The following is a 26,729-nucleotide window of genomic DNA, read 5'->3' as shown; positions in this document are numbered from 1 at the left end:
TTTAGCAACTGTAAACTATTGCTCAGTGAGAATCACTCCATGGTAAAAGTTTGTTCCGGTTACCAAGTGGACAACAAGCTCCTTGCTTTGATATACTTACCTGTTAAAGAGTCTCGTGATTTTTATTCATTGGGTGACATTGTTGCAAACGGATGCAGTCTGGATGGGAGGATTATTAATGTGCTTGCGGCAGTGAGGTCGGTAAGTTAAAGCCTCAACAAACCCACCGTCTGTTTGGTGGGCAGTCCTATCACTTCCCTTCTGTTTGGAAAGTCATAACCAGCTGGAGTCAATTTTCTTGATCCATAGTAAGTTGAATTAAGAAAATGGTAGCACTTCTCATCAACGTCAAAGGAGCAGTTTATCTGGCAATGAATAGCAAAATAAAATTGAATTTGAATGTTAAATGCAGCACACTCCTAAATGATCTACTAACTGTGAGAGCTTTGCATACTTCGGTGAAACAGAGACACAAGTGGAAAGGGTAAATTCATGGACTTGAAGATTTGCATGAAGTTTCTCGAGGGGATGTAAGTTGGAGGACTCACGGAGTCCACTCATGTTTGTGCTCAGAGGTGTCCTGAGATGGGGGTGGACATACCCATCGTGTGGCTGGCGTGACCTCGTGCAGGCATCGTGGGGCCCTGGGGAGCCTCTCAGCAAGCCGCACACCACCACCTTCCTCTTATGCAGTTGCTGCAATGAGTTTCAAACTCTCTTGGACAGACTGGTCACTTGGCAGACATTCAGAGGTAGATCTCAAAAGTACAGTTTCACACACCAAAAAAGTACATGGAGAAAATTAAAGGGGCAGGACCAATTCCTCAACGTGGGGAGTGAGGATAGTCAGAGACCACATACACAAGCATGAAATGTTGTAAGTAATCGCTCACTGCTTTTCTGTATTAAATGACAGTGTCGACTCTCCCCATTGACCGGCCTGTGACAGTGGAGGCCACAACTGCTTTATTGTCCACCCTAGCCCCAGCCTAGCCCAGCGCCCGGCACAGTGAGCATTCAATGTAATTCAGGATGGAGGAATAAACTCTCTTCTGTGACAGTCTTGAACAATACGAGAAACCACTTTCTAGGCAATTTAGCTTCAGTCTTACATAAAGGCAGGATATTATCTCGATTTCCCTGCAGTTCTATACAATGCCATTATATTACAATGTAGTTAGAATTTTCTCAAACTCAGTATAAGCAAAAGCCTGCGACAGCATTTTCCACTTCCCCGGCCATGAGTCTGGCACCCTCTTTTGTAGGAGGACATGACTTCTTGTGTGTATGTCTTTCTTCAACCATTTTGCTTCCATCCCTCTTACATTTCCTTTTCTTCACATTTTTATTTAGCCCTTTCTCTCTTCCTTCTCACCTTCTCTCTCTCTTCACTTTAGAATCCTTTTCATAGAATTCTCTTGTGTGCTGGGATATGTCGGACCTCTGCCATACTCTGGCTGTCCTTTCCTCTGACTTTCCTTCTAGATCCTGCTTTTGTGCAGGCAGCTGCAAGTCTTCCTTCAGCTCCTTCCCCTGGAGCTCAGCTCTGCAGGAATGCAGTGGTGACAGCAGCGTAAGGGGGCAGCCAGCTGACCAGGCTTGGGCCACTGTTATGCAGCTGGCAGAGGGACCTGCTCTTCCCTTCGAGAACTCGCTGTGGAGGCAGAAGGACCCCTGAGTTTACTCCCACTTCCATGATCCTCTTACCCCCAATGTGGGTCAAGCCAGACAGTGTGTCAAGGTGGCCTCCCGTACGTCCCTCATTTGGTCTTCACCACCTTATTCCCACGGAGGCAGCAAAGAAGGCATTGGATCCTACCTGTGCCAGCAAGCTGAGGATGCTGAGGTGTAGGAAGACTGAGTTCTTTCAGTCACATATACTCCATGCCAGGCTGTGTGCTAAGCCATGGGTGTCACAGATGTTGAAAATATATTTTCCATCCTCAGTGAGTCCACCTAGATGCCATACAGGGGCTTGTCGTGGAGCATTGTTTTTGACATGTTGAAAAGACCCCACAGTCTTAAAGCACATTTTTTGTCTCTCCCTTCAATCAAAGTGTGTAACTTACAAATTCAGCTAAATACACCTAATTTAGAAATAGAAGATGCTTTTAAAACCATCAAATATATATTAGTGATTCTTGCTATTTTGATTTTTTAATTTCCTGTTTAAAAGGTAAACATTTGAATGTTTCCACCAATAAACATTTATGTACCTCTACAACTATAGGTGAAGAATAATGATTTCCTTCGATTTCTAAGGTTGGAGAGCCAAAATACTTTACAACTTCAGACCGGAGAAAAGGCCAGAGGTGTGAGGTGAAGCTCTATGATGAGACAGAGTCTTCTTTTGCAATGATATGGTAACTTCCTACATCTGTTCCAAACCGTGAAATCCCTGCTGTTAGCACCAAGACAGAATATTTTTATTTTATGAAAAAGATGGTGGATTTCAGAGTAGGAGAGGAGTAATGATGGAGGAGAAATCATTATTAAAAAGGAAACCTTGCTCTTGTACACTGAGCATTACAGTCTGTGCTGTAAGATTATCTTAAAAGGAGCTCTTTGGACAGCACAGGATTATTTGGATGGACTCCACGGTGACTGGTTCATTCCTGTCCTCTGCTTTATAACAGTGTGATTCATTAGGTCCCATTGGTAATGAACCAGCCAGATTCTCTGTGATTGCTTGGGTAGTGCCCTGGAGTCAGGCCACAGGAATATGGTGGAAAAATACCCTGAAGCACCACAGGGTAGTACATGGCTTTGTTCAGACTCCAGATTTGAAGTGAATTTGAAACAGGCCTTCAACACGTCAAGTCCCCTGAACAGTTTATCCAATGCAGGGCCCTCTCTTAGTGGTCTGACAGAGTGGTTGTAAAGGCTTTGGATTTGTAGTCACTTGGTTCTAACTAGCCTGGAGCAACCTAAGTAGTGGGGAAAGAAGGAACGGATGAGGCAGAAGTTGTCAAAGATGAATAGTGGCTAAGGAATGACTTATCACATGGACGTGAAATGCCCTGTGAAATAGACAGTGAATCCTGCAAAACGCAGGAGAAGCCAACATCCTTCACTTGTGCCTTTGACAACTTGGGCAATTGTTAACTCCAGCCATTAAGACATTCTTTTTTTGACAAATAATGTGGTCACTGTCAGTTTTTTTCTAATGTATTCACTTTTTTACTTCTTTTTTAAAATATGCAGTTGGGATAATGAATCTATCCTGGTTGCACAGAGCTGGGTGCCACGAGACACAGGTATGATGCTGCAATGATTGTGTTCACTGTTTATTATTTTTTAAACCCCCTTCCACATAAAAGTTGTAAAATGTCTTTCTTCCCCCCTAAACAGTAATATTTGCCTCAGACGTAAGAATAAGTTTTGACAAATTTCGGAACTGCATGACAGCAACTGTAATCTCAAAAACCATTATTACGACCAATCCAGGTAAAAGGCCATCTGAAATGTTGTGTCCCTTTGGAAATGACTGTGTCACACATTTCAATGTTTCTACACTGTATTTAAGAATGAAAACAAGGGATGCTTGGATAGCTCAGTTGGTTGGGCGTCTGACTCTTCTTTTTGGCTTGGATCATGGTTTCTGAGTTGTGGGATTGGCCCCAGGCGGGCCCAGAGTCTATTTAGGATTCCGCTCCCCCCCCTCACTCACACATGCATGTGTGCACACTTTCTCGCTTAAAAAAAAAAAAAAAGAATGAAGACAAAGCTTGGATTTCATTTGAATTAAAAGTGAAAGTTCCTTTATATGCTTTACGTTCATATTTCTTTTTTTTTTTTTAGATTTTATTTATTTATCTGTCAGAGAGCGCACACAAGCAGGGGAGTGGCAGGCAGAGGGAGAAGCAGGCTCCTTGCTGAGCAGGGAGCCTGATGCAGGACTTGATCCCAGGACCCTGGGATCCTGACCTGAGCTGAATGCAGACATGTAACTGAATGAGCCATCCAGGTGTCCCTGTACATTTATATTTCTTAAACTTACAGTGAGCTATATCTCTGATATCTTACTAAAGAAAAGAAATGTGAAAAACCAGTCTCATTTTTATTTTATTTTATTTTTAAAAAGACTTTATTTATTTGAAAGAGAGAGAGAAAGAGCAAGCACGAGCAGGGGAGAGGGACAGAGGCAGAGGGAGAAGCCGACTCCCACTGAGCAGGGAACCCAACTCAGGACTTGATCCCAGGACCCTGGGATCATGACCTGAGCTGAAGGCAAATGCTTAACCGACTGAGCCACCCAGGCGCCCCCAGACTCATTTTTTTTTTTAGGTTTTATGGTTTTATTAACACAAATATGACGTGCACAACAAGCTGTCTATTCATTTTCTTCGCTGCGCAGCCTGGCCCCAGACTCATTTTTAAAGCATCATCCCTTGTGATGATTCTGGTGAGATCAATGTAATTGATTGGATCACCTAAATTATTGACTATTTTATTTATTTGTTTTTAAAAAGATTTATTTTATTTATTTATTTGGCAAGAGCAGGAACACAAGCAGGAGGAGTGGGAGAGGGGAGAAGCAGGCTTCCCGCTGAGCAGGGAGCCCGACGCAGGGCTTGATCCCAGGACCCTGGGATCTTGACCTGAGCCAAAGGCAGACGCTTAACGACTGAGCCACCCAGGCGCCCAATTACTGACTATTTTAAAAATAAATACAGTTTTACTATATTCACATAACTTAGTACTGGAACACGGAGAACATACATGTTACATCATGAGTTCATATCATAACAAAATGCCCAGAAGGCCCACCAGAGTGGTTATTGAAAGGAATTATAGCTTATTCCAACATGCAGTCTGGGGAACAGGGTCTGGGGAGACGTGAGGGGTCGGTGACCTTAAATATCCTCACAGTCCTCTGTACTGCAGATAGAGAGATGAGTCCAGCACCATGGAAGAATGCAGAATTCCCATGGTCCTTCCCAGCCTCAGGAAGATGGAACTGTAATAGTGGGTCATTTTTGACAATAGCTCCCTCTGCTGGTCTCTAACAAAGCATCAACAGTGACTGATTTTTATTTTTAGTTTTTTTAAAGATTTTATTTATTTGACAGAGAGAGCAAGCAAATGAGCACGAGCAGGGGAGAGGGGCAGAGGGAGAGGGAGAAGCAGGCTCCCTGCTGAGCAAGGAGGCCGACATGGGATTCAATCCCAGGACCCTGAGATCATGACCTGAGCCGAAGGCAGACGCTTCACTGACTGAGCTAGCCAGGTGCCCCTACAGTGACTGAGAATTACAAAGCAATTTTATGTCTTTGGCCAAACCATCATGAGAATTTTTTAAAGTAGTATTGCTATGAAATATGACATAAAATGACAAGACTCTGTGCCACATAAGTGCACTAGACCTTGTGCATCCTCTGAACACCATGTCCCTGAAAGTGGCATCATGGAAGGTGATGTGACATGCACATGCTGTGTGCAGGGCATTGTCCTGGGGACCAGTGACAAAACACAAATTTCTCTGCCCACATGAAGCTCACATTCTAGCAGGAGAGACACAGATGATAAACGATAAAGATAACACATTTGTGAATTATGAAATATTGAAGAAGAAGAGGAACAGGGTCAGGAGAGTCCAGGATGACATGGTGTATAGGGCAGGTTGCACTTCACAGAGAGTAGTCAGATAGGCCTCCTTAGGAAGGTGACATTTGAGCAAAGACATGATGAGGCCGTGGCGGGTTAACCCGGGAAAAAGCACCAGGCCCTTAGTACTGGAACAGCCAGTGCAAAGGCCCAGAGGTTGGCATGTGCCTGTGTGAGGGCAGAACAGCAAGGAGGCCGGTGTGGCTGGAGCTCATGGAGCACAGGCAGGAGGAGGAGTCAAGGTCAGAGGAGAAGAGTCGGTGTCAAGAAGGCCTTATAGGCTAATGAAAGAATGTTGGCTTTTACTCTGTAGCAAAGGGTTTGGAACAGAGCAGAGACATTTTCTAAGTACTGAAAGGATCACTCTAGCTGCTTTGTTGTAAATTGATGGTGACGCAACCACAATCTATTCTCAACATTTGGGACAAGAGTGCAACTCTTCAATTCCTTTATTTTTTTTTTTGAGGGGTGTACTATGGTTTATTATTTTTAATAACTTAATAATTGCCTTGTTAGTATTATATAGAGTAATGTCAATGATTTTATTTTTTTATTTTTTTAAAATATTTTATTTATTTGACAGACACAGCAAGAGGGAACACAAGCAGGGGGAGAGGGAGAAGGAGAAGCAGGCTTCCTGCCGAGCAGGGAGCCCGATGTGGGGCTCGATACCAGGACCCTGGGATCATGACCTGAGCCCAAGGCAGATGCTTAACGACTGAGCCACCCAGGTGCCCCAGGCCTGGGAAAGTTTCTAAAGACAATTGGATTTGTCTGTTGGAAAAGGTTATCAAGCTTGATAGGACAATTGTATCAGTAACTCAAGGCTGGGCGCCTGGGTGGCTCAGTTGGTTGAGCGACTGCCTTCCGCTCAGGTCAGGATCCTGGAGTCCTTGGATCGAGTTCCGCATTGGGTTCCCTGCTCGGTGGGAAGTCTGCTTCTCCCTCTGACCCTACCCCCTCTCAGGTGCTCTCTCTCTCTCTCTCTCATTCTCACTCTCTCAAATAAATAAATAAATAAAATATTAAAAAAAAATAACTCAAGGCTAAGTTAATGAAACACATATTCAGTGAATGTTATCTGTTTGGTTCTGAACACAGCCTGAAAAGGGAAATGCCAGCAGCATTAGAATAAATGCCTGTTTCTCAGAGACAAAGGAGAGTACTTAAAAGGGTGTGTGAATTTTAATGTGCTTCTTTAAATCAGCCTTGTTTGTAACTTCCTGGGCTACACCCACCAAGTACAAACTAAAACCTCCAAAGGCTTAAGCTTTCATCCTAGCTTTCCTTATGGCTTTCTCTGCCCGGAAGAGTGTCCATCAGACAGTCCCAGATAAGCTTGTCGACAGGAGGGATCTTTACAGCAGTGCCTGCAGAAAGCCCCGGGGGTTTGATTTCCACAGCCTCACTCCAGCACCTGCTCCTGTCTGGCTTGCAGCACTTCTGTCAGTGTTTCAAAAACATCCACTCATTCACTCATTAAGTTACAAATAACTCTCAAATGCCTTTCATTTGCCAAGTACTGAGATAACATAAGTCCTTTCCAGAACAAGGCAGGACTTGATAGGTAGATGGCCAGATGAGTAGGACAGTTGCTATATTAGGTACTGGAACTACAGAGCTAAAGAGGCAGACCCTTGCTCACAAGGGGCTTCAGTCTAGTTATGTGAAAGAACAGTGGTTAGACGCAGGGTTGGATGGGAGAGAGGAAGAAGCCCCTGCCTCTGCCCCAGGGTCAGGGCGCCAGGGGTAAAAGCACCAGCACGTTTGCAGAATGTCAGAGTGGGTGAGGGAAGGCTGAAAGGCCGTCAAGTGTTGGGGGGCTTGAGGTTGAAGAGTGTCAGAGTCACATGGGAGCCCTTTTTCAAACTCACATTCTTGCCTTTGGGCACACCATCTGACTATTCCTGAGAATACTTGTGTCCCAAGTCAAGCAACAAGGCTTTCAAATACACTTAAATTTTTTTTCCTGCTTAGAAAAGAAATACATATAAAATTCAGAAAATACATAATAGCAAAAGGAAAACAACGAGCACCTATAATCTCACCATCTTATAAGAGAATCATTTCTTTGGTATATACTCTTCCAGATAATTTTGCATACCTATGTATATATATGTTTTTTTTTTAATTGAGAGGAAATTGCACCAGGTCGTTCTATAAGCTGCTCTTTAACAATATCTGGTGTATGTCCCTTCATTTAGTAGACTACCACGTCACATGGCTAATTGGCTGCATAATAATCTATTTGACTATGTTTATATATGTCTTCACTTTTACCATTAAAAATAATATTGGATCATTCACAGCTATTTAAAAAGTAATCAGGGTCACCCGGCTGGCTGAGTCGGTTAAGTGTCTGACTCTTGATTTCGGCCCAGGTCTTGATCTTAGGGTCATGAGACCAAGCCCTGCCTCTGGCTCCATGCTCAGCACGGAGTCTGCTTGAGATTCTCTACGTAAGTAAGTAAGCAAATAAAATCAATCTTGGGGTGGCTGGGTGGTTTAGTCAGTTGAGCAGCTGACTCTTGATTTCAGCTCAGGTCATGATCTCAGGGTCCTTGGATGGAACCCCATGTTGGGCTCTGCACTTAGCGGGGAATCTGCTTGGGACTCCCTCTCCCTCTCCCTCTGCCCCTCCCCACTGCTTACCTGTGTACTCTCTCAAAGAAATCTTTTAAAAAAATAAGTTATCAGTTGCTTTTCACTTATTATGCATCTTTTATTTAAGATACCCCAGAAGCTAACATCCTATTGAATTTTATAAGAGAAAATAAAGAAACAAATCCTCTGGATGATGAGATCGACAGTTATTTGAAAGAATCTATAAATTGTAAGTGACCTTTAAATATTATTTTTGTTTTACATAGTAAAAGATACCATATTCTTATCCTGTAAATGCTATATTTACACTTTTTAAAAGGTTGTTTAAAACTTTTAGAGGTTTTGGGTCACCTGGGTGGCTCAGTCAGTTGGGCGTTGACTCTTGTTTTTGGCTTGGGTCGTGATCTTGGGGTTGTGGGATCAGGCCCATGTGGGGCTCTGCACTCAGTGCGGAGTCTGCTTAGGATTCTCTGCCTCTCCCTTTCCCTCTGCTCCTCTCTCTGCCCCCACACATTCTCACTCTCTCTGGAATAAATAAATAAATAATCTTTAAACTTTTAGAGGCTTCAGTAACCTTTTGGCAATCTGATGGAAGTTAAAAAAATTGAGCTGACTGCCGAAGACAGACGCTTAATGAATGAGCCACCCAGGCACCCCTCTTATTAATTTTTAAGAATTATTTATATATTCTGGATATGAGTCCTTTGTCTCCTTTAAAGATTGCTAGCATCTCCCACGCTGAGGGTTGCCTTCCCATTCTTTTAATGGCATCTTCCGATGACTACAAAGTCTTCATTGACATAAAAGGAATTAAATTTCTCATTCTTTGCCTTTTTTTGCTTATTTTTGCTGTTATGTCCATTTACATAATCAGTTTCAATATAGTAAATGTAATAATTTTTCTGTTACTCAACTGAAGCTATTACATGTTCTCATTTGAACTTTATAGCTTTTTCTATTTGGATATAATCTTTTGGCATTCTTAGAATAAATAGAGAGCTGTAATAACTACTTTTTATTTTTAGTAAATACAATAGTTGATGTCTATACAGTTGAGCAATTAAAGGTAAAAGCTTCAAAGAACGAAGGGAAGGCTGACCCTTTCTACGGCATTCTTTATGCTTTCATTTCTACACTGAACATTGATGATGACAGCACAACAGTAGTTCGACACCGATGGTAAGCGGCCTGTATTGTCAGCAAATTCATTCTTGTAAGAAATAAAGACCAACTATTGTTAATATATTTTAAGCTCTATTAAAGTTAAAGCTATTCTTTGACATAATAGTTGTTATGTATTTTAAAGAAATGCATAGGGCACCTGAGTGGCTCAGTTGGTTAAGCGACTGCCTTCGGCTCAGGTCATGATCCTGGAGTCCCAGGATCGAGTCCTGCATTGGGCTCCCTGCTCAGCGGGGAGTCTTGCTTCTCCCTCTGACCCTCTTCCCTCTCGTGCTCTCTATCTCTCATTCTCTCTCTAAAATAAATAAATAAAATCTTAAAAAAAAGAAATGTATAAATAAATAACCCATAATGCAGTTTCCAAGGCACACTATGTAGATTCAAAGGTTATAATTACCTTTTAAAGTAAAATTTGATTTGCTGTGTTTCTGCAATCCTAAAATATAAAGACAGAATTCTGCCAGAAACTTTTTAAAGATTTTATTTATTTATTTGAGAGAAAGAGAGAGCATGAACAGGGGGGAGGGGCAGAGGGAGAAGCAGACTCCCCACTGAGCAGGGAGCCCGATGTGGGGCTCGATCCCAGGACCCTGGAATCATGACCTGAGCTGAAGGCAGGTGCTTCACCGACTGAGCCACCCGGGCACCCCTGCTGCTAGAAACTTTTAACTGAGGTGACAAACTGTTGTTTTATATTAGAATATTATTTTGGTTGCCGTGTCCTATAGCAATGCAAGGGACAGCATTTAAAAAAAATTATTTAGAGCCTCATGGTGAATATGATTTACAGCCTCTCCTAAGTCAAAGTTAGTATCTACTCTTTTATAAAGGAAACCCCAGGGATTTAATAATATTAGCTGAAAAATGCTTGGCAAGAAACATCTAAAATGTTACTGTGAAAGTCTATGAATTTTTGTAATTGAAAATTTTGGGTGCCTGGGTGGCTCAGATGGTTGAGCGTCTGCCTTTGGCTCAGGTTATGATCCCAGGGTCCTGGGATCGAGTTCCTCATCGGGCTCCCTGCTCTTTGGGAGCCTGCTTCTCCCTCTGCCTCTCACTCTCTCTCTCTCTCTCTCATGAATAAATGAAAATCTTTAAAAAAAAATTTTTACTGAGGGGTGCGTGGGTGGCTCAGTTAAGCATCTGACTCTTGAATTCAGGTCTTAACCTCAGGGTTCTGAGTTCAAGCCCCACGTTGGGCTCTGTATTGGGCATGGAGTCTACTTAAAAAAAAAAGAAAAGAAAATTTATTGAGATAGTTCTAGATTCACATGGAGTTGTAAAAAATAATAAAGAGAGGGGCACCTGGGTGGCTCAGTCAGTTGGGCCTCTGCCTTTGCCCCAGTCATGATCTTGGGTTCCTGGGATTGAGCCTGATGTCAGGCTCAAGGAGCCTGCTTCTCCCTCTCCCTCTGCCATTCCCCCAGCTTGTGCTCTCTGGCTCTATCTCTTGCTCAAATAAATAAATCAAAATCTTAAAAAAAAAATACAGAGAGAACCCACATACACTTTATCCACTTTCTCCCAGTGGTAACATTTTACGAAACTACAGTATTATATCATAGCCAGGATACTGACATTATTTCAATTTGGTGATTTTATTGAAATTTCACCACATTGACATGCAGTCGTGTGTGTGTGTGTGTGTGTGTGTGTGTGTGTGTGTGTGTGTGTGAAGTTCTATATGGTTTTATCACATATGCAGGTTTGTGTATCTACCACCATAGTCAAGATACTGACATATAGATTTTGAAAACATTTTATGATTTGGTATTAAAATTGAAAAAACCAATGTGGAGGCTGCTGTGTAAGTCAAGTGTTTACTTTTTGAAAAACATTTTTCAAAAACTTTTGGAAAATTTTATTGTCTCCCTAATTTTTTCCTATATCTTTAATATTGATATCTGAGGAAAAGCATCTGAAATTTACCTTAAAGGTGATCTGTGCCCAGACAGGAAAGCACTATTTCAGATCACACCCTCTACTTGAGAAATTTAAGTTAGTCTTTCTGTCCAAATTGGCTAATGTAAGACCTGCCTCAAAATATGAGAATAGCATGTAATCACCCCTTAGAGGGAGAAGTGTGTGTCACTAGCTGTACTAAGAGCATTTGGGGTGTGAACCTGACCAACCCTAGGATTCTTCTGTCGATGTGCCGAGGCCTAGCACAGAAGCCTCAAGCGAGCATTCATGGACCTCAGGCTTTCTAGGCACACGACAGGACTCCTTCCTTGGAACCCTGAGCCAGGGAGGCTGGGTGGACATACCCACGGTAGCGAGGAATGGGACGGGCCGGGGCAGAGGTGGGGCTGAGGCACCGGTTCTGTGGCTGTTGGGAGCCAGGAAGGGGTGAAGGAAAGGAGACCTAGCAGGGGTAGGGTAGGAGGCAGGGCGGTGTAAATGGGATTAATTGCATGTTGTTCCTCATTTCATATGTCTGTCTGGCATCCTGCACTGCACTGAGCACTCTGAAGTTACTCTGATTTAGACTTTTAAGGGAGCAGGGTTCTGCTAGAGATCAGGTTGGACATTTATGGCCTTCACATTTTATCCTTGTCTTTGTTTCTTTTCAGCTCCGGCTGTGGTTACGTTGTAAAGGAAGCATCCAGCACTTGTACTGCTTGCAACAAAGATTCTTTTGAATTTAAATCTGTTTTTCTCAGCTTCCACTTGCTAATTGACCTCACTGACCACACAGGTACCCTCCATGCCTGCAGTCTTACAGGAAGTGTTGCTGAGGAGACTTTAGGCTGCACGGTAAGTAACAGAAAGGAAAATGTGTTTAGAAATAATTCCAAATTGAATTCCCTTCCCCCCAAGTATAGGTTATTTCAGTGAACAGTTGATAGAAATTAATTCATTAATAAAGAGGTCTGGGGGGAAAATCAAGCTTGATTTAAACATGCATTGTTTTAATGAACAAATAATTGCATATTGTGTATTCAAATCACAGCTGATTTTGCTGTTGGGTACAGCGGCCGAGGCTGTTGACCACTGGAGAGAAAGAAGGCACTTTCTTTCTTTTTTTTTTTTTAAAGATTTTATTTATTTATTTGACAGAGAGAGACACAGCGAGAGCAGGAACACAAGCAGGGGGAGTGGGAGAGGGAGAAGCAGGCTTCCCGCCGAGCAGGGAGCTTGATGCAGGGCTTGATCCTAAGACCCTGGGATCATGACCTGAGCCGAAGGCAGATGCTTAACCACTGAGCCACCCAGGCACCCCAAGAAGACACTTTCTATAGTCGAGTAACAGTGCGTGGAACAGCACATTGGAGATGTTGATAGGTTAAGGCAGAAGGAGGGTGTGGTGATATTTCACCAACCAGCTGAAGGAAGTCACCACAGTCAGAACACACATAGCGCCCTCCTCCTTCAGGAGGGCAGCAGATACTTGGTAGTGTGTGCGTTGATGGGCACTTGGTTTTTTCTTGTTAAAGCCAGCTCCTGCACTTTGCTATTAGCCCCCAGCCCTACTCTGTCTTTAGTTCGTTAAGGGAAGTTTTCTGGGCTGAACCACCTGACTGGTTTCAGAGAATCAGTTTGGAGCCTTTCTGACCTTATCTCCTCCATTAAGAGAATTGAGCTGTAATTACTATAAATAAAATTCCATTCTAGTGCACAAAGCCAAGTTTCACATTGTTGAGATGAATTATTTATATGGACTTTGGAAACATCTGTTTGATTGTTTTAACCAGGTAAATGAGTTTCTTGCAATGACGGATGAACAGAAAACCGCATTGAAGTGGCAACTTCTTCTGGAAAGAAGCAAAATTTATTTAAAAGTTAGTGTATTTTACAGTACTATATTGTTCTATATATTCAAGTAATAAGAAAATCCTAGAGTATGACCTAATAAATTAGGGAATTTTTTATTTTTAATAATGTCCAGTTCCCAAATATGCAGAAGAATTTGGCTAACATGGAAACAATGCAAGTAATCAGGTTTTTTTGTTTTGTTTTTTTGTATAGTATAAAGGGATTCCACATGACACCAAAGGAATAGACCAACATAGGTGTCTGGTTAACTCAGTCGGTAAAGCATGTGACTCTTTTTTAAAAAATATTTTTAAAGTTTAAAATCAATCAATTAACATATAACATATTATTTGTTTCAGGGGTTCAGATCTGTGATTCATCAGTCTTACATAATACCCAGTGCTCATTACAACACATACCCTCCCCAAAGTCCATCACCCAGTTACCCCATCCCTCCACCCCCTCCCCTCCAACAACCCTCAGTTAGCATGTGACTCTTGATCTTGAGGTTGTGAGTTTGAGCCCCACGTCCGGTGTAGAGAGTACTTAAAAATAAAATCTTGGGGGGGAAAAAAATAGACCAACAAAGACAATATCTGTTATGTTTAGTCCATGGAGGGCCCTGGGCTATAGAGTCAAAGCTGGTTCCCCCACCCCTGTCCTACCCCCGTCCCGCCTGTGTAGCAGTGCTCCTCACTTCAGTGAGAAGTATCAGGTGGCACAGTCACACAGGGGAGAGACAGACTGAGTTTGAACCCCAACTCTACCACTCCTCAGCCTCTTTGACCCTCTAGAGCTCTGTGATCCTGCATCTCTAGTTGGAGCAGCACTAGCAATGCTTCAGTGTGAGAGGATCATAGAATCTTAGTATTAAAGGTGTAAAGAGGGAGTGAGACAACCTCCTTTTTTTTTATTTTAAGATTTTTTATTTATTTATTTGACAGACAGACATAGCAAGAGAGGGAACACAAGCAGGGGGAGTGAGAGGGAGAAGCAGGCTTCCCGCCGAGCAGGGAGCCCGATGAGGGGCTGGATCCCAGGACCCTGGGATCATGACCTGAGCCGAAGGCAGACGCTTAACGACTGAGCCACCCAGGCACCCCGAGACAAACTCCTTTTGTTTTGCAAATGTGGAAGGTGGGACCCAGAAATGTTGCTACCTGTGCCAGGTCACAGGTGAGGTGGGTTACAGCCTAGGCTGTCTCCTATCAGTCTCAAATGCTTTCTCCTTTACACTTAAAAGTTTTCAAGCTTTTAAGAGAGTTGTATCTGTCGGTATTTACTGCACTAGAACATGACATTGAGAATAATTTAAAACCTGTCCAGGAGCCCACATTCCATTAACAGTCAGCAACGATATCATCTCATGTCCCACAGCCTCTAGAAAACCACAGTGTGTTCTGCCCAAGAGCGAGGGTGAGAAAGGCAAATGGCGTCTTAGTATAATCTGAAAATAGTTGTGATCTCATGGGTACTCTGAATAGTCTTGGGGAACACTGCACCTGCTCCAGCTAAGCCTCAGAAACAGGTGTGCCCATTTCCCGTGCACCCAGGCACCCAACAATGTCAATTATTTTAAATCAGTTAAAATAGAACATGTCATTTGAAAAGTGAGAACTCATGTATTTCTGCTAATATGACAAAAAAACAAAGTATTGCTATAGAGATGGGCCATTTATCATATTTCAATTAAAAACAATGGCTACCAGGGGTGCCTGGGTGGCTCCATCGGTTGTGTCTGCCTCCGGCTTGGTCATGATCTAGGGTCCTGGGATCAAGCTCAGCAGGGAGTCTGCCTGTCCCTCTGCCTCTGCTCCTGCTTTCTCTCTCTCAAGTAAGTAAATAAAATCTTTAAAAAACAAACAAACAAAAAACAATGGCTACTTAAAATGGTGCAGTTGGAGGGATTTCAAAGCAAAGTATTTTAATACCTTTTTTAAAAGATTTATTATTAGAGAGAGCATGAATGGGGGGAGGAACTGAGGGAGAGAGAGACTCTCAAGCTGATTCTCTGCTGAGTGGAGCCTGACATGAGGCTTGATTCCAGGATCCTGAGATCATGACCTGAGCCGAAACCAAGAGTCTGACGCTCAACCAACTGAGCTACCCAGGTGCCCCAGTATTTTAATGTTTTAAAACACATGGGGAGGGCGCCTGGGTGGCTCAGTTGGTTGGGCGACTGCCTTTGGCTCAGGTCATGATCCTGGAGTCCCGGGATCGAGTCCCACGTTGGGCTCCCTGCTCAGCGGGGAGCCTGCTTCTCCCTCTGACCGTCCCCCCTCTCATGCTCTCTCTCTCCCCCTCTCTCTCAAATAAATAAATAAAATCTTAAAAAAAATAAAACACATGGGGATATGAACACAAGTCCTTGTAAGTCTGATATTAGTGTCAAAGAATGATTTCCAAAAAGGGTAAACCCATGACTCTCATACAAAAATAAAATGAATGTGTCAAAGATATAATTCATTAATCAGTGATGAAACTAGGAAAGGGTTCTTAAAAAATGAATTCAAAGAAGAACTGGAAGAGTAGACACAGAGGCCGACAGTCAGCAGTGATGAACTGGGGTTATGTGTAGATGACAAAACCCGCGTCTTCTGCAGGGCAGCGCCGACTGCATCTTTACACAGACGGGATGCCTTTGGATTTCCCTGAATAGGACTGCTATTTGCATCATTATCTGTTTTCTACAACATGCTGTTGAAAATAGCTCAGGCATGGCCAGGAAAGGGGCCGAGCCCTACAGAATGAGGCCACCCAGACCATGGGAGGAGCGCTCCAGTGAAAGACGCCCACTTATCCTCATTGCCCACCTCGGCCTTTCACAGTGCTTCCTGACGTTAGTCTGTTCTCCTGTTAGTCTTTGGAATTAGCATGGCCAGCTGACATGCCCTTGCACTCTATGTTAAATAAAAAGTGGTGAAAGTGCTTTGTTAAATGTCAAAAATAGGATGTCATTATTAACAAACTGCATCATCACATCCTCAGAGCCTAACAGACTTGGGTTACTACCACAGGTTAACGCCTGTCACAGCTGCTAGTTTGAACACATTTTATTTTTGCATATTATTTCTTTATTTGTTTATTTAAGTCATCTCTACAACCAACGTGGGACTTGAACTCATGACCGGGAGATTGAGAGTGGCATGCTCTTCCAATGGAGCCAGGCCAGCGCCCCTTGAACACACTTTAAACCCTTCTTTTGTAGGTGTTGGATTTGAAACTCCAACTTTCCGGGGCGCCTGGGTGGCTCAGTTGGTTAAGCGACTGCCTTCGGCTCAGGTCATGATCCTGGAGTCCCAGGATCGAGTCCCACATCGGGCTCCCTGCTCAGCGGGGGGTCTGCTTCTCCCTCTGACCCTCTTCCCTCTCATGCTCCCTGTCTCTCATTCTCTCTCTCTCAAATAAATAAATAAAATCTTTAAAAAAAAAAAAAAAAGAAACTCCAACTTTCCTACCAAAAGAGATATGTCATGAGAAAAATAATATAGATTTTTTTTAAAAGATTTTTTTTTTAATTTATTTACTTGACAGAGAGATAAAGAGAGAGCACAAGTAGGCAAAGTGGTAGGCAGAGGGAGAAGCAGGCTCCCCACAGAGCAGGGAGCCCGATGTGGGGCTTGATCCCAGGACCCTGGGATCATGACCTGAGCCGAAGGCAGCCGCTTAACTGACTGAGCCACCCGGGTGCCCCAATAACATAGATTTTTACAAAATTACCATCGGGAGCCAGATGTGTAATTTCTCTCCCAAACTCCTCATGATGTGAACCCCTCTCCATTGTCTTACAGCTGTCACTAGAATTTATGCTCACACCTGCAAAACAGCTCGTTGTGGTTCTCTACTGCATTCTCTGTTGTGGTCACTGGTTTTCAACTTTATATACATAGCGATTTTTTAAAATTAATTCCTTGTCTCTCTCTTTTCTCCCTACAGTTTTTTTTATCACACAGAGCAAGGGGTGGATTGAGAATTAGTGTGCTCTCATGTAAGCTCGCAGACCCTATTGAGGCAAGTAGGAATTTGTCTGGACAAGGAAATATTTAAAACAAGATACTTTAAACTTTGGACAAGAATATGAGTTACAACTCTCTTGAAAGTAGAAAATGAGTTTGAAAATTATGGATAAAATTGTATTTTCAAAGGTGGTAAAAATGTTTCTATAAATTGTTATTGTGTTTCCTTCTGGAGTTGGTTAGGGGGTAAGTCTTAAAATCTCTCATTCACCCCAGCTCCTTTCTTAGAAGGCTTTTTCTACTGACTTTGCCCTCTCTCCCCAAGTTGGAAAATGTTTGCGTGAATTAATAAATAAATTTAATCTTCCCCACAGATATCAATGATTTATTTTCTTAAGCCCCTTTCCTCTTTGTCTTGTTTCCCTGGAGAAAGATCAGAACCTCCAAAAATGACCTCTCCGGAGCTTGGCGGCGGCTGAGACTGCTCTCCAGGATCTGGTGGGGCACAGGTGAGGGCTTCTCGGTGGCGCAGGGTGGGAACAGCGGAAGCCTGCGGGCAGTGCTGGGCAGCAGCTTTGAACACTGAAGAGCTTCTCTGATCCTTGCCTTCTCTGATGACACATGGGGCCACCCAGCCCTTGTGAAGGCTGGCCGACTCAGGGGTGATATGTGTAAGTCTGAATCACCCGGGAGGAGACCAGTCTCAAAAATTCTAGGAGTGGCGCCAGTCTGGGACCTGGAAGGGCAGGGCTGCTTGGACAGGACTCTAGCCCCCATCCCACCCACTGCACTGGTCCTAGCCAAAGCCCTGGAGCACTGTGCTCAGCCCCACACCATTCTGAGTCACTTGCTGCAGGCAGGGCACAGGCCTACCAGTGCGGTCAGTGCTGGCCCATAGTCTGGGAGGTTTGGCATTTCCGGAACCCACCACAGGAGTGAAAAACAAAAAGTATCTGAAACTCTTAACAAAGCTGGTGTTGGGAGATAAACTTGTCAGTAGTGTTGTCTCTGGCTTTTACCATAGGCAGCCATGGCCGAGGGGCATGAGTGGACCCTAGAGTGTCCGAATTGTGGTAATAAATGAGGCAATGGAGGACTTGACCTAGGTGTGCGGACGGGGAGTGTGCCCGATGAAGAGCTTCCTTCCTCGCTCCCCTTGGGCAGGGTATGGGTGCGTTAAGCAAGGTGACTCCAGAAGACAGACAGAGAAAGAAGGTGGGAGAGTGGTGGAGGGGGAGGGTTCAGGCTTGGGAGGAGCCTGAGAAGAGAGGAGAGGAGAGAGAAGTGAGGAGAGAGGAGAGAGAAGTGAGGGTGCCCACCTGGAAGACACATTCACACTCTCTGTTGATTACGCAACAGTGCGTGTCCAAGAGCACAGGAGACCAGGAAGGACACCTGGCCCGGGTGGTGTGTCAGGAATGGCTATGCCAGGCCTCCTGGTGCCCTGACCTCTGGCAGCAGGTCCCAAAGCACCGATGCCTGGACCACAGGTGCGGGTACCAGCTTTGTGGGCTCCTACTGTCCAGGGGCTTCAGTTGCCCACTGACCTCAATAGCATAATACAGATGCCTAATATAGGCATTCTCAAATTAGGCTTATATGTCATACCCAGGGTTCCCCAGCCACAGTGGTGGGCCCTAGCAGGGCAGTGGAAGGCTCTGAACCGCCTCTTCACTGCTACCTCGGTGACCTCTCAGTCCACCAGCATTTAACCGCAGAAACCCCATGCCCGTCCCTGGAGGGGTCTCCAATTGCTGATTTCATCTGACGCCATAGGAATCTACAGGGCTAGGTGTCAGCCACACTGAATCAAAGGGGCTTCCCAAAGTTTAACTTACACATCTGTGAAATGAAGATGACAAATTGGTTGATATCTAAAATTTGGTTGTAGATTAGCCAGAATTCACGCACTCAAAGGCATAAAGGAAGAAGCATCCTATTCCATCACTACAAAATACACGAGTCCCTGTCCAGCACCTCCACTCGCCACTGCTCTCCAGGAGCTTCTTCCCCTGGTCCTGGCATCTTCCCATCCGCAGGTTTGCTTTGCTTTATGTAAATACTGTGGTGACTGTAGGATTTTTCCTAATCTACTAGTGGTTGCTTTCAATAAGATTCTCCTTTCCTGATTCTACTGTGCACGTGGCAGAATATGTGATATAAATCACATAAAATTGATCATTTTAACCATTTTTAGGTGTACAATTGAATGACCTTAAATACATTCACAGTGTTGTGTAACTATCACCACATCCATCTCCAGAACTTTTTCATCTTCCCAAACTGACACTCTGTCCCTGTTAGACGATCACTCTCCATTTCTACCTCCCCGGCCCCTGGTAAACTCCGATCCGCTTCATGTCCATGAGCTTGACGACTCTGGGCACTTCATATGATATGTGACTTTTTGTGTTTGGCTTCTTTCTCTGAGCATGATGTGTTTGAGGCTCACCCATGCCTCAGTAGCCATCAGTGCTTCCCTCCTTCTTGCGGTTGAGGAGTTTCCCACTGTGTGGATGGACATTTTGTTCACCCGTCCATCTGTCTGTGGACATCTGGGCTGTTTCCACCTTTTGGCTCTTGTGATCAGCCAATCACAGCTGCTGTCAGCATGTGCTTATAAGCACCCTCATGTTTGTGTGTTTTTCCTGTCATGTATTCATCTGTCTTTGTTAAAACATATGGTTTGCAAGTACAGGTTACTCTATAATCTGTGTTTACACTTAATACTTTGTAATGAAACTTTTTACCTTATTCAATATTTGACCTAACTTTAATGGCTGTACATCATTTCATTATGTGAATGTAGGGTAGTGAATGTAATCAATCCAATACTGTTAGACATTTAAGATGTTCCCCATTTGTTGCTATTGGAAGTGACAGCTGTAGCTAAATTTTTGTCCACATTCTTAATTATTTCCTTGGGATAAGTTTCTGGACATTAAATTGGTACAATAATATTAACAGCTAATATTATTGAGTGCTTTCCATGCGACAGACACTATAGTAAACACTTATAGTATAAAATGCAATTATTTTTTTATTTTTGAAGATTTTATTTATTTGACAGTGAGCACAAGCAGGGGGAGGGGCAGAGGAAGAGGGAGAAGCAAACTCACCACTGAGCAAGGAGCCTGACCTGGGGTTCGATCTCAGGACCCTGGGATCATGACCCAAGCCGAAGGCAGATGCTTAACCAATTGAGCCACTCAGGCGCCCCTAACACTCAATTTATACAAGGACTGTTAGTTTGTCCATTTTACAGATGGGACCTGAAGGCCCAGCTGCATGGAGGTGGTTGTGTGGGCAGGCTCTGTTACTACAGGCTCACACTCCATGTGCTGCTTCCAGGATGGTCTCTGGCTCTGAGCTTCTCCATCTCTGGTTCTCCTTTTGTAAACAGGGGTAACGATACCAACTTCTCTTGGTGACTGTCAAGACTGAGTACATCCATATATGTCAGGTGCTTGGACTCACACAACCCAGTACATGATCAGGGAGTATGTTATTGTAAATGTTGAAGGAGAGCAGTTTCACTGTCACTCATATCTGGCAATGTTTTTGTTGTGTGAATCCTATTCTGCTTTTATAGTTTGATTTTTTTTCTATAATTGATTTTTTTTTTTTTTTAAGTAGGCTCCACGCCCAAGGTGCGGCTTGAACTCATGACCCTGAGATTAACAGTTTTGTGCTCGTGGTGCCTCGGTGGCTCCCTTGGTTGAGCATCCAACTCTTGGTTTTGGCTCAGGTCATGATCTCAGGATCTTGAGATCAAGCCCAGAGTTGGGCTCAGCGCTCAGCACAGAGTCTGCTTGAGATTCTCTCTCTCTCTCTCTCTCCCCCTCTCTCTGCCCCTCCCCCCCCACTCTCTCTCTCAAATAAATAAGTCTTTTAAAAAAAAAAAGTCGTGTGCTCTACCAACTGGGCCAGCCAGGCACCCCTATAGTTGAATTATACTTACTTTACTCTTTCCCTTTAAAATACATGAAGGTTTTTATATTTGAATTAATCATATTGAAAAGGAATATAAAATTTACCCGAAACCAAAGATACTACACCAACATTAATACCACAGATGTGTCCAATAGTCTCATTAAAACAATAACTAAGTATAAAAATATGAAAAGGTTAATCAATGAAATGCAAATTAAAATGACCTTACCCATAGGGAAGCCTGGGTGGCTCATTTGGTTTAAGCGTCTGATTCTTGGTTTTGGCTCAAGTCCTGATCTCAAGGTTGTGATCTCAGGTTCTGAGACTGAGCCTCATCTGGCTCCTGGCTCAGCAGGGAGTCTGCTTGAAGTTCTCTCTCTCCCGCCCCCCTTGCTGCCGCCATGCTCTCTCTCTTTCTCTCTAAAAATAAATAAATCTTGTAAAAAAATGGTCACTGCCATGATACCCAGCATTAGCTAGGGTGTGCATAAAAAGGTATTCTTAAACACTCGTGTCAAGTACAAATTGGTGTTATTTTCCCATGGCAATTTGGCAAATACATAATTTAAAGTGCAAACCATCTAACTGATTTCACATCTACGCCTTTCCCTAGGGAAATAAACATATGCTCCCCATGGAGGATGTTCCTCACATCACTGTTTCTAATAGCAAAACATTTGAAACCTAGCAGCCCGTAGGGGAATGTTGGGCCTCACCCAGACCCCCTGGACCCTCAGGCACACACCTATCCCTTATCTTCTCTGAGAGGTGGAGAATTACCTGGGGGAAGTTATGGGAGGTGTGGGGAGCAGATTCCGACAGTGACTTCCCCTTGAGACGGTCAGTGGACTGAAGTTCATCTCTAGCTCTGAGACCAGCATGTTCTTTTTTAGTTTGCTCTCTGCCCTTTCTGCTTCCTCTGTACTTTTCTCCTAAGAGTGCTCCTTCAGTAAACCATATGAACAAGAACCCCACCTTAGCTTGGCCTCTGGGGTACTCAATCTAAGACACGGCATTAAAAGGGATTATGAAAACCTATATTCGCTGACCTGGAAGGATATTCACACTATATTAAGCAGATGTAAAATACTCACTTTTCATAAAATCTCAATGAAAAAGTGCAGAAGGGTGTGCCTGGGTGGCTCAGTCGTTAAGCGTCTGCCTTCGGCTCAGGTCATAATCCCAGGGTCCTGGGATCGAGCCCCACATCGGGCTCCCTGCTCGGCAGGAAGCCTGCTTCTCCCTCTCCCGCTCCCCCTGCTTGTGTTCCCTCTCTCGCTGTGTCTCTCTCTGTCAAATAAGTAAATAAAATCTTTAAAAAAAATGTGCAGAACAACACATGTGAAGCCATACATTCCACATGAACTAATATACTATGGAATTTTTTTCTTAAGTGTGGTAATGGCATTGTATCTATACATATAGGAGAAGATCCTTATTCTTAGGAGATGCATACCGGAAGGGTAGAGTGTTTCTGCAACTCATTTCCAGTTTTCCAGCCTGAGTTGTTCAGGCATACATATATGTGGAGAGAGACGGAGTATGGAGAGATGCAGAGAGAACAAACATAACCAATATTAACAATTACTGAATCAAATGAAGGATGTGTAGAGTTCACTGTATTAGTCTTTCAACTTTTTGATAGGTTTAAATTTATTCAAAAAGTTGGGGGAAAATGTGCCTCCTGGGTGCTAGGACTACTGTGATTTTAGCAAGATCAGGAATTCTGGGAATTGGTGTCTCTGTTTTTTATTCCTGAAGCCAAGGACTTTGTGTGCTACAACTGCAATTCTGTTGTCAGCTGTTTGTGACAAAGCTCGTGCCACCACAGTGGTGAACATTGACCTCTCTGTGTGCTGGTTTGTGCTGCCCAAGGGGGCTGCTGTGAACCTGCTCCTGCCTCACACCTTTTGGGTTGCTTTGAAGTCTGTCAGCTTGGTGGGCTTGTCTCAGCTGAACCTCATGTCTGCTGGTGAGACTAAAACACGTTCAATATGAGCACACCCTTGAACCAGCTCTTCTGCCTACGGGAACCTAGCCCAATGAAGTAACCACAAATGTGCTCATTCTACTAGCAAATGATTAGAAACCATTTCAATTGCCAACAATGGAGGACTGATTTCAGGATCTTTTTTTTTTTTTTTAAGATTTTACTTATTTACTTGAGAGAGAGAGAGAGAGCATGAGAGGGGAGAGGGTCAGAGGGAGAAGTAGACTCCCTGCTGAGCCGGTAGCCCAATGTGGGACTCGATCCTGGGATTCCAGGATCATGACCTGAGCTGAACGCAGTCGCTTAACCAACTGAGCCACCCAGGCGCCCCGATTTCAGAATCTTACACAGTCACTAAAAACAGTGCTGCAGAAATGTGCTGCCCGACATAGAGAGTCACAACACACTGTGAGGAAAGCAGGTTAGGAAACTGAGTTATGGGCAAATATTATTTTAAGAATTGCAATCACATCCACAGATTTGGAAGGTACACTAAATGCTTCACTTTGGCTCTCTCTGGGTGAATGGAATTTTGGGTGTTTTTGCTTATTCTTATTTTTTTTTTTTAAGTTTATTTATTTGACGGAGACAGCGAGAGAGGGAACACAAGCAGGAGGAGTCGGAGAGGGAGAAGCAGGCTTCCCGCTGAGCAGGGAGCCTGATGCGGGGCTTGATCCCAGGACCCTGGGATCATGACCTGAGCCGAAGGCAGACGCTTAACGACTGAGCCACCCAGGCACCCCTGCTTATTCTTATTCTTGAACTCATCTGTAATAAACACATATTGCTTAAGCAATTAAAATAAACTTGATTAGAAGATAAAACAAGATAGTATGACATTTAATAAACAAGTCTAATCCTGGCACTTCACAATAAATTATAAATTAAATGTGGGGGTTGCCTAATACTTACATGTTTGAATCTTCTTATATATCTACCTGCAAGATGCAGCCTGCATTGTGGTCAAGACTTCATGTTTTGGTCCTAGGAAAGCTAGGTTATAACTTCGTTCTGTCCCTCAACTGAGTGACCATAAAGCTAGGCTGGCTAGCCCCTAAATCTACATCTTCATGTTTAACAGGGATGGTAGTAACACCAATCTTACAGCTTTGTTGAGGGTTAAATAATACATGGAAAGCTCTTGACGCAGTGCCTAGCAGTACTAAGGGCTCAGTAAACGTGAACTATTATTAAATTAGGTGTCCTCAGCTTTCTGAGAGGGGCCTATAGATGTCTTCTGTTTCCATATCCAGCAGGAGCCCCTGCCTAAGCTTAAAGGGCACCACCGGGCACTGTGCATCTTGCCTAGACTTTTTGTCCACAGAGAGCAAGTAGGAAAAAAAGTAGCTCTCCCGGGCTATTCAGCTTCCTCACCTCTGGTTGGAGGTAGAGGTGCTGATTAACTCTGTTAATAGAGCACAGTGCTCTAGAGGCCAAAGGTCAGTGACCAAAGTCTGAGACCCCTTAATGAGCAAGTGTGCCTCCTAGCCACTAATGGAGCGATGAAAGTAAACTTTTGGGCCAAATAAAAGATAGCATTTTTATTTATTTATTTATTTTTAGATTTTATTTATTTGACAGAGAGAGACACAGCGAGAGAGGGAACAAAAGCAGGGGGACAGGGAGAAGCAGGCTTCCCATGGAGCAGACAGCCCGATGCGGGGCTCGATCCCAGGACCCTGGGATCATGACCTGAGCCGAAGGCAGACGCTTAACGACTGAGCCACCGAGGTGCCCCAAAAGATAGCATTTTTATTTGGAAAACAATTGTTTCAAAATTATCTCCCAAACTCAGAATCTACAGGCCATGGTACAAATGAGTGAAGTTGCCATTAATCGTTCACTATTTATTAAATACAATTTTAAATTAACTATGTGGAGAAATGTTTATCCACATTTCCATGATAAGAAGCACTTGGGAGTGCTGGAGATTAATTCTGCTAACTAATACAGTGGGCCTGGTACAGGCCAGTAATGTCGAAATTTTTATTTTTACAAATACCTCCAGATAATTATCATGATCAAGGAAATTTAGGAAACATGATTTTCAAATTCCTTTGCATATTTTAAGTTTTGAATTACTGATCTCAGAATGCCCAATGAGAAGTCTTTTTTTAAACTTTCTTTAAAACTTTTATTTATTTGAGAGAGAGAAGGGACGAGCAGAAGGAGAGCCAGAGGGAGAAGTACACTCCCTGCTGAGCATGGAGCTTGACCCGGGGCTTGATTCCAGGACCCCCAGATCGTGACCTGAGGCAAAGGCAGATGCTTAATGGACTGAGCCACCTAGGCGCCCCCCAATGAAAAGTCTTATCCAGTCCAGTTTTAGGAAAGGAAAGGAAGTCTTCTGAACATTTGGTTTGATAAATTCTCCGCTTTGGAAGCATCACAAAAACTTAATTTGGTTGTTTCCTAAAAGACACTCAATCTTCTTTCCATTTCTGGCCCAGCTTTTCTAGATCACATTTTCCTTGAAGGGTCTATCTTCCTGAAGTCATAACAATCAAATTAAATAATATTTAAGAATTAGTTTCTTATCGCAAAACAAAACAATTAGTCTATTAAAGGACTGTCACATTTAACAACCTTTGTTTGCTTCCGTCCAGCTCCCTTCTCTCCTGAAACTTAGTAAGTCAATACTCTGGCTTTTCCACCTTGAATCTCATACTGACGACCCCGTGTATGCCAGCCTGGATCTCATCGTTTTCTTTAACGGGTCCGACTCCCTTCGGCGTCCCGGTCAAGATAATATCTCCTTCTTCCAAGGTCATTATCTTAGAAATGTAGCTGATAATGTAGGGGATGGAAAAGATCATGGAGGATGTCTCACCCTCCTGCCTGAGTTCGCCGTTGACCTTGAGCCACAGCTTCAGGTTGTGAGGGTCCGGGATTTTCTCTTTGGGCACGAACGCGCTGACCGGGCAGGAGGCCGTGAAGCTCTTGGCCAGCGTCCAGGGCAACCCCTTCTTCTTGCAGTCGTCCTGCACGTCTCTGGCGGTCATGTCCAGACACAGGGCATAGCCGGCCACGTAGTCCATGGCCGCGGCCTCCGGAACGGCGCGGCTGCGCCTGCCCATCACTACGCCCAGCTCGAGCTCGTGGTGCACGTTGCGGCTGTAGGCCGGCATGAGGATGGCCGAGCCCTCGGGGACGTAGCCTGTGGACGGCTTCAGGAACAGCACCGGCTCGCTCAGCACCGCGCTCTGCATCTCCATGACGTGGTCCGCGTAGTTCCTACCCACGCACACGATGTTCTTCCCCCACTCCCAGAAGCGGGACAGCGGCCTGGGGGCGGCCATGTCCCGGCCGGGCGCCCCTGGAGGTCACGTGACTCCGCCGGGACCCGGTCACCTGATGCCTACGGCGCCCCGGAAAGAACCAACTACCTCGCAGCGCTGTCCCGTCCGCGACGGCCCGTTCCGCTCTGCGCTCTACCAGGTGCTCGGCAGTCGCGGCGCCTCAACACCTGGGAGCCGCTGTCCAGTAGCTGCCCTGGGACACTGGCCTGGTGTCTGGAGAGAGGCTGAGGCCCTGACGCTGCTCTCGGGCCGCCGCCGCCGCCGCCGGTAACTCGCGGCTCCGGGCCCGCACTCAGGTACGCAGCAGCCAGCCGGGAGCGGGCACGGGTTTGGACGCGGTTGCTGATTGGCCGGGGTCTGGGGCGGGGGGCTCGAGACCTGCGCTGATTGGCTGGGGGCGGG

General features: G+C 44.3%; 2 protein-coding genes across 13 annotated transcripts in view; one reads left to right on the top strand and one right to left on the bottom strand.

Moving 5' to 3' along the window:
- Positions 1–17,495, top strand: part of MEIOB (meiosis specific with OB-fold) — a 30,981-nt gene extending 13,486 nt beyond the window's left edge. For 6 of the 12 annotated variants that reach the window (XM_035721964.1, XM_027614146.2, XM_027614145.2 and 3 more), the window contains 8 exons: positions 6–201; positions 2,263–2,363; positions 3,205–3,257; positions 3,352–3,447; positions 8,339–8,440; positions 9,237–9,390; positions 11,967–12,150; positions 15,753–16,324. In XM_035721964.1, the coding sequence (XP_035577857.1) occupies positions 6–201; positions 2,263–2,363; positions 3,205–3,257; positions 3,352–3,447; positions 8,339–8,440; positions 9,237–9,390; positions 11,967–12,150; positions 15,753–16,022 (1,156 nt within the window). In that variant the 3' untranslated portion in view covers positions 16,023–16,324. Of the gene's footprint in view, positions 1–5; positions 202–2,262; positions 2,364–3,204; positions 3,258–3,351; positions 3,448–8,338; positions 8,441–9,236; positions 9,391–11,966; positions 12,151–13,088; positions 13,177–15,752; positions 16,325–17,085 lie in introns of those variants that run through there. The other 6 variants (XM_027614148.2, XM_027614151.2, XM_027614149.2 and 3 more) reach the window with 6 other exon arrangements.
- Positions 17,496–24,672: 7,177 nt separating this feature from the next.
- Positions 24,673–26,637, bottom strand: FAHD1 (fumarylacetoacetate hydrolase domain containing 1). The gene has a single exon (XM_027611685.2). The coding sequence runs from the start codon at positions 26,325–26,327 to the stop codon at positions 25,662–25,664; it is 666 nt and encodes a 221-aa protein (XP_027467486.2). The 5' UTR covers positions 26,328–26,637; the 3' UTR covers positions 24,673–25,661.
- Positions 26,638–26,729: the final 92 nt, after the last annotated feature.

The sequence above is a fragment of the Zalophus californianus genome, chromosome 10 (assembly GCF_009762305.2).
Source record: "Zalophus californianus isolate mZalCal1 chromosome 10, mZalCal1.pri.v2, whole genome shotgun sequence".
Lineage (NCBI taxonomy): Eukaryota > Metazoa > Chordata > Mammalia > Carnivora > Otariidae > Zalophus > Zalophus californianus.
Note: the sequence above shows the minus strand (reverse complement) of the source record. Positions and strands in the feature narration are given on the sequence as shown.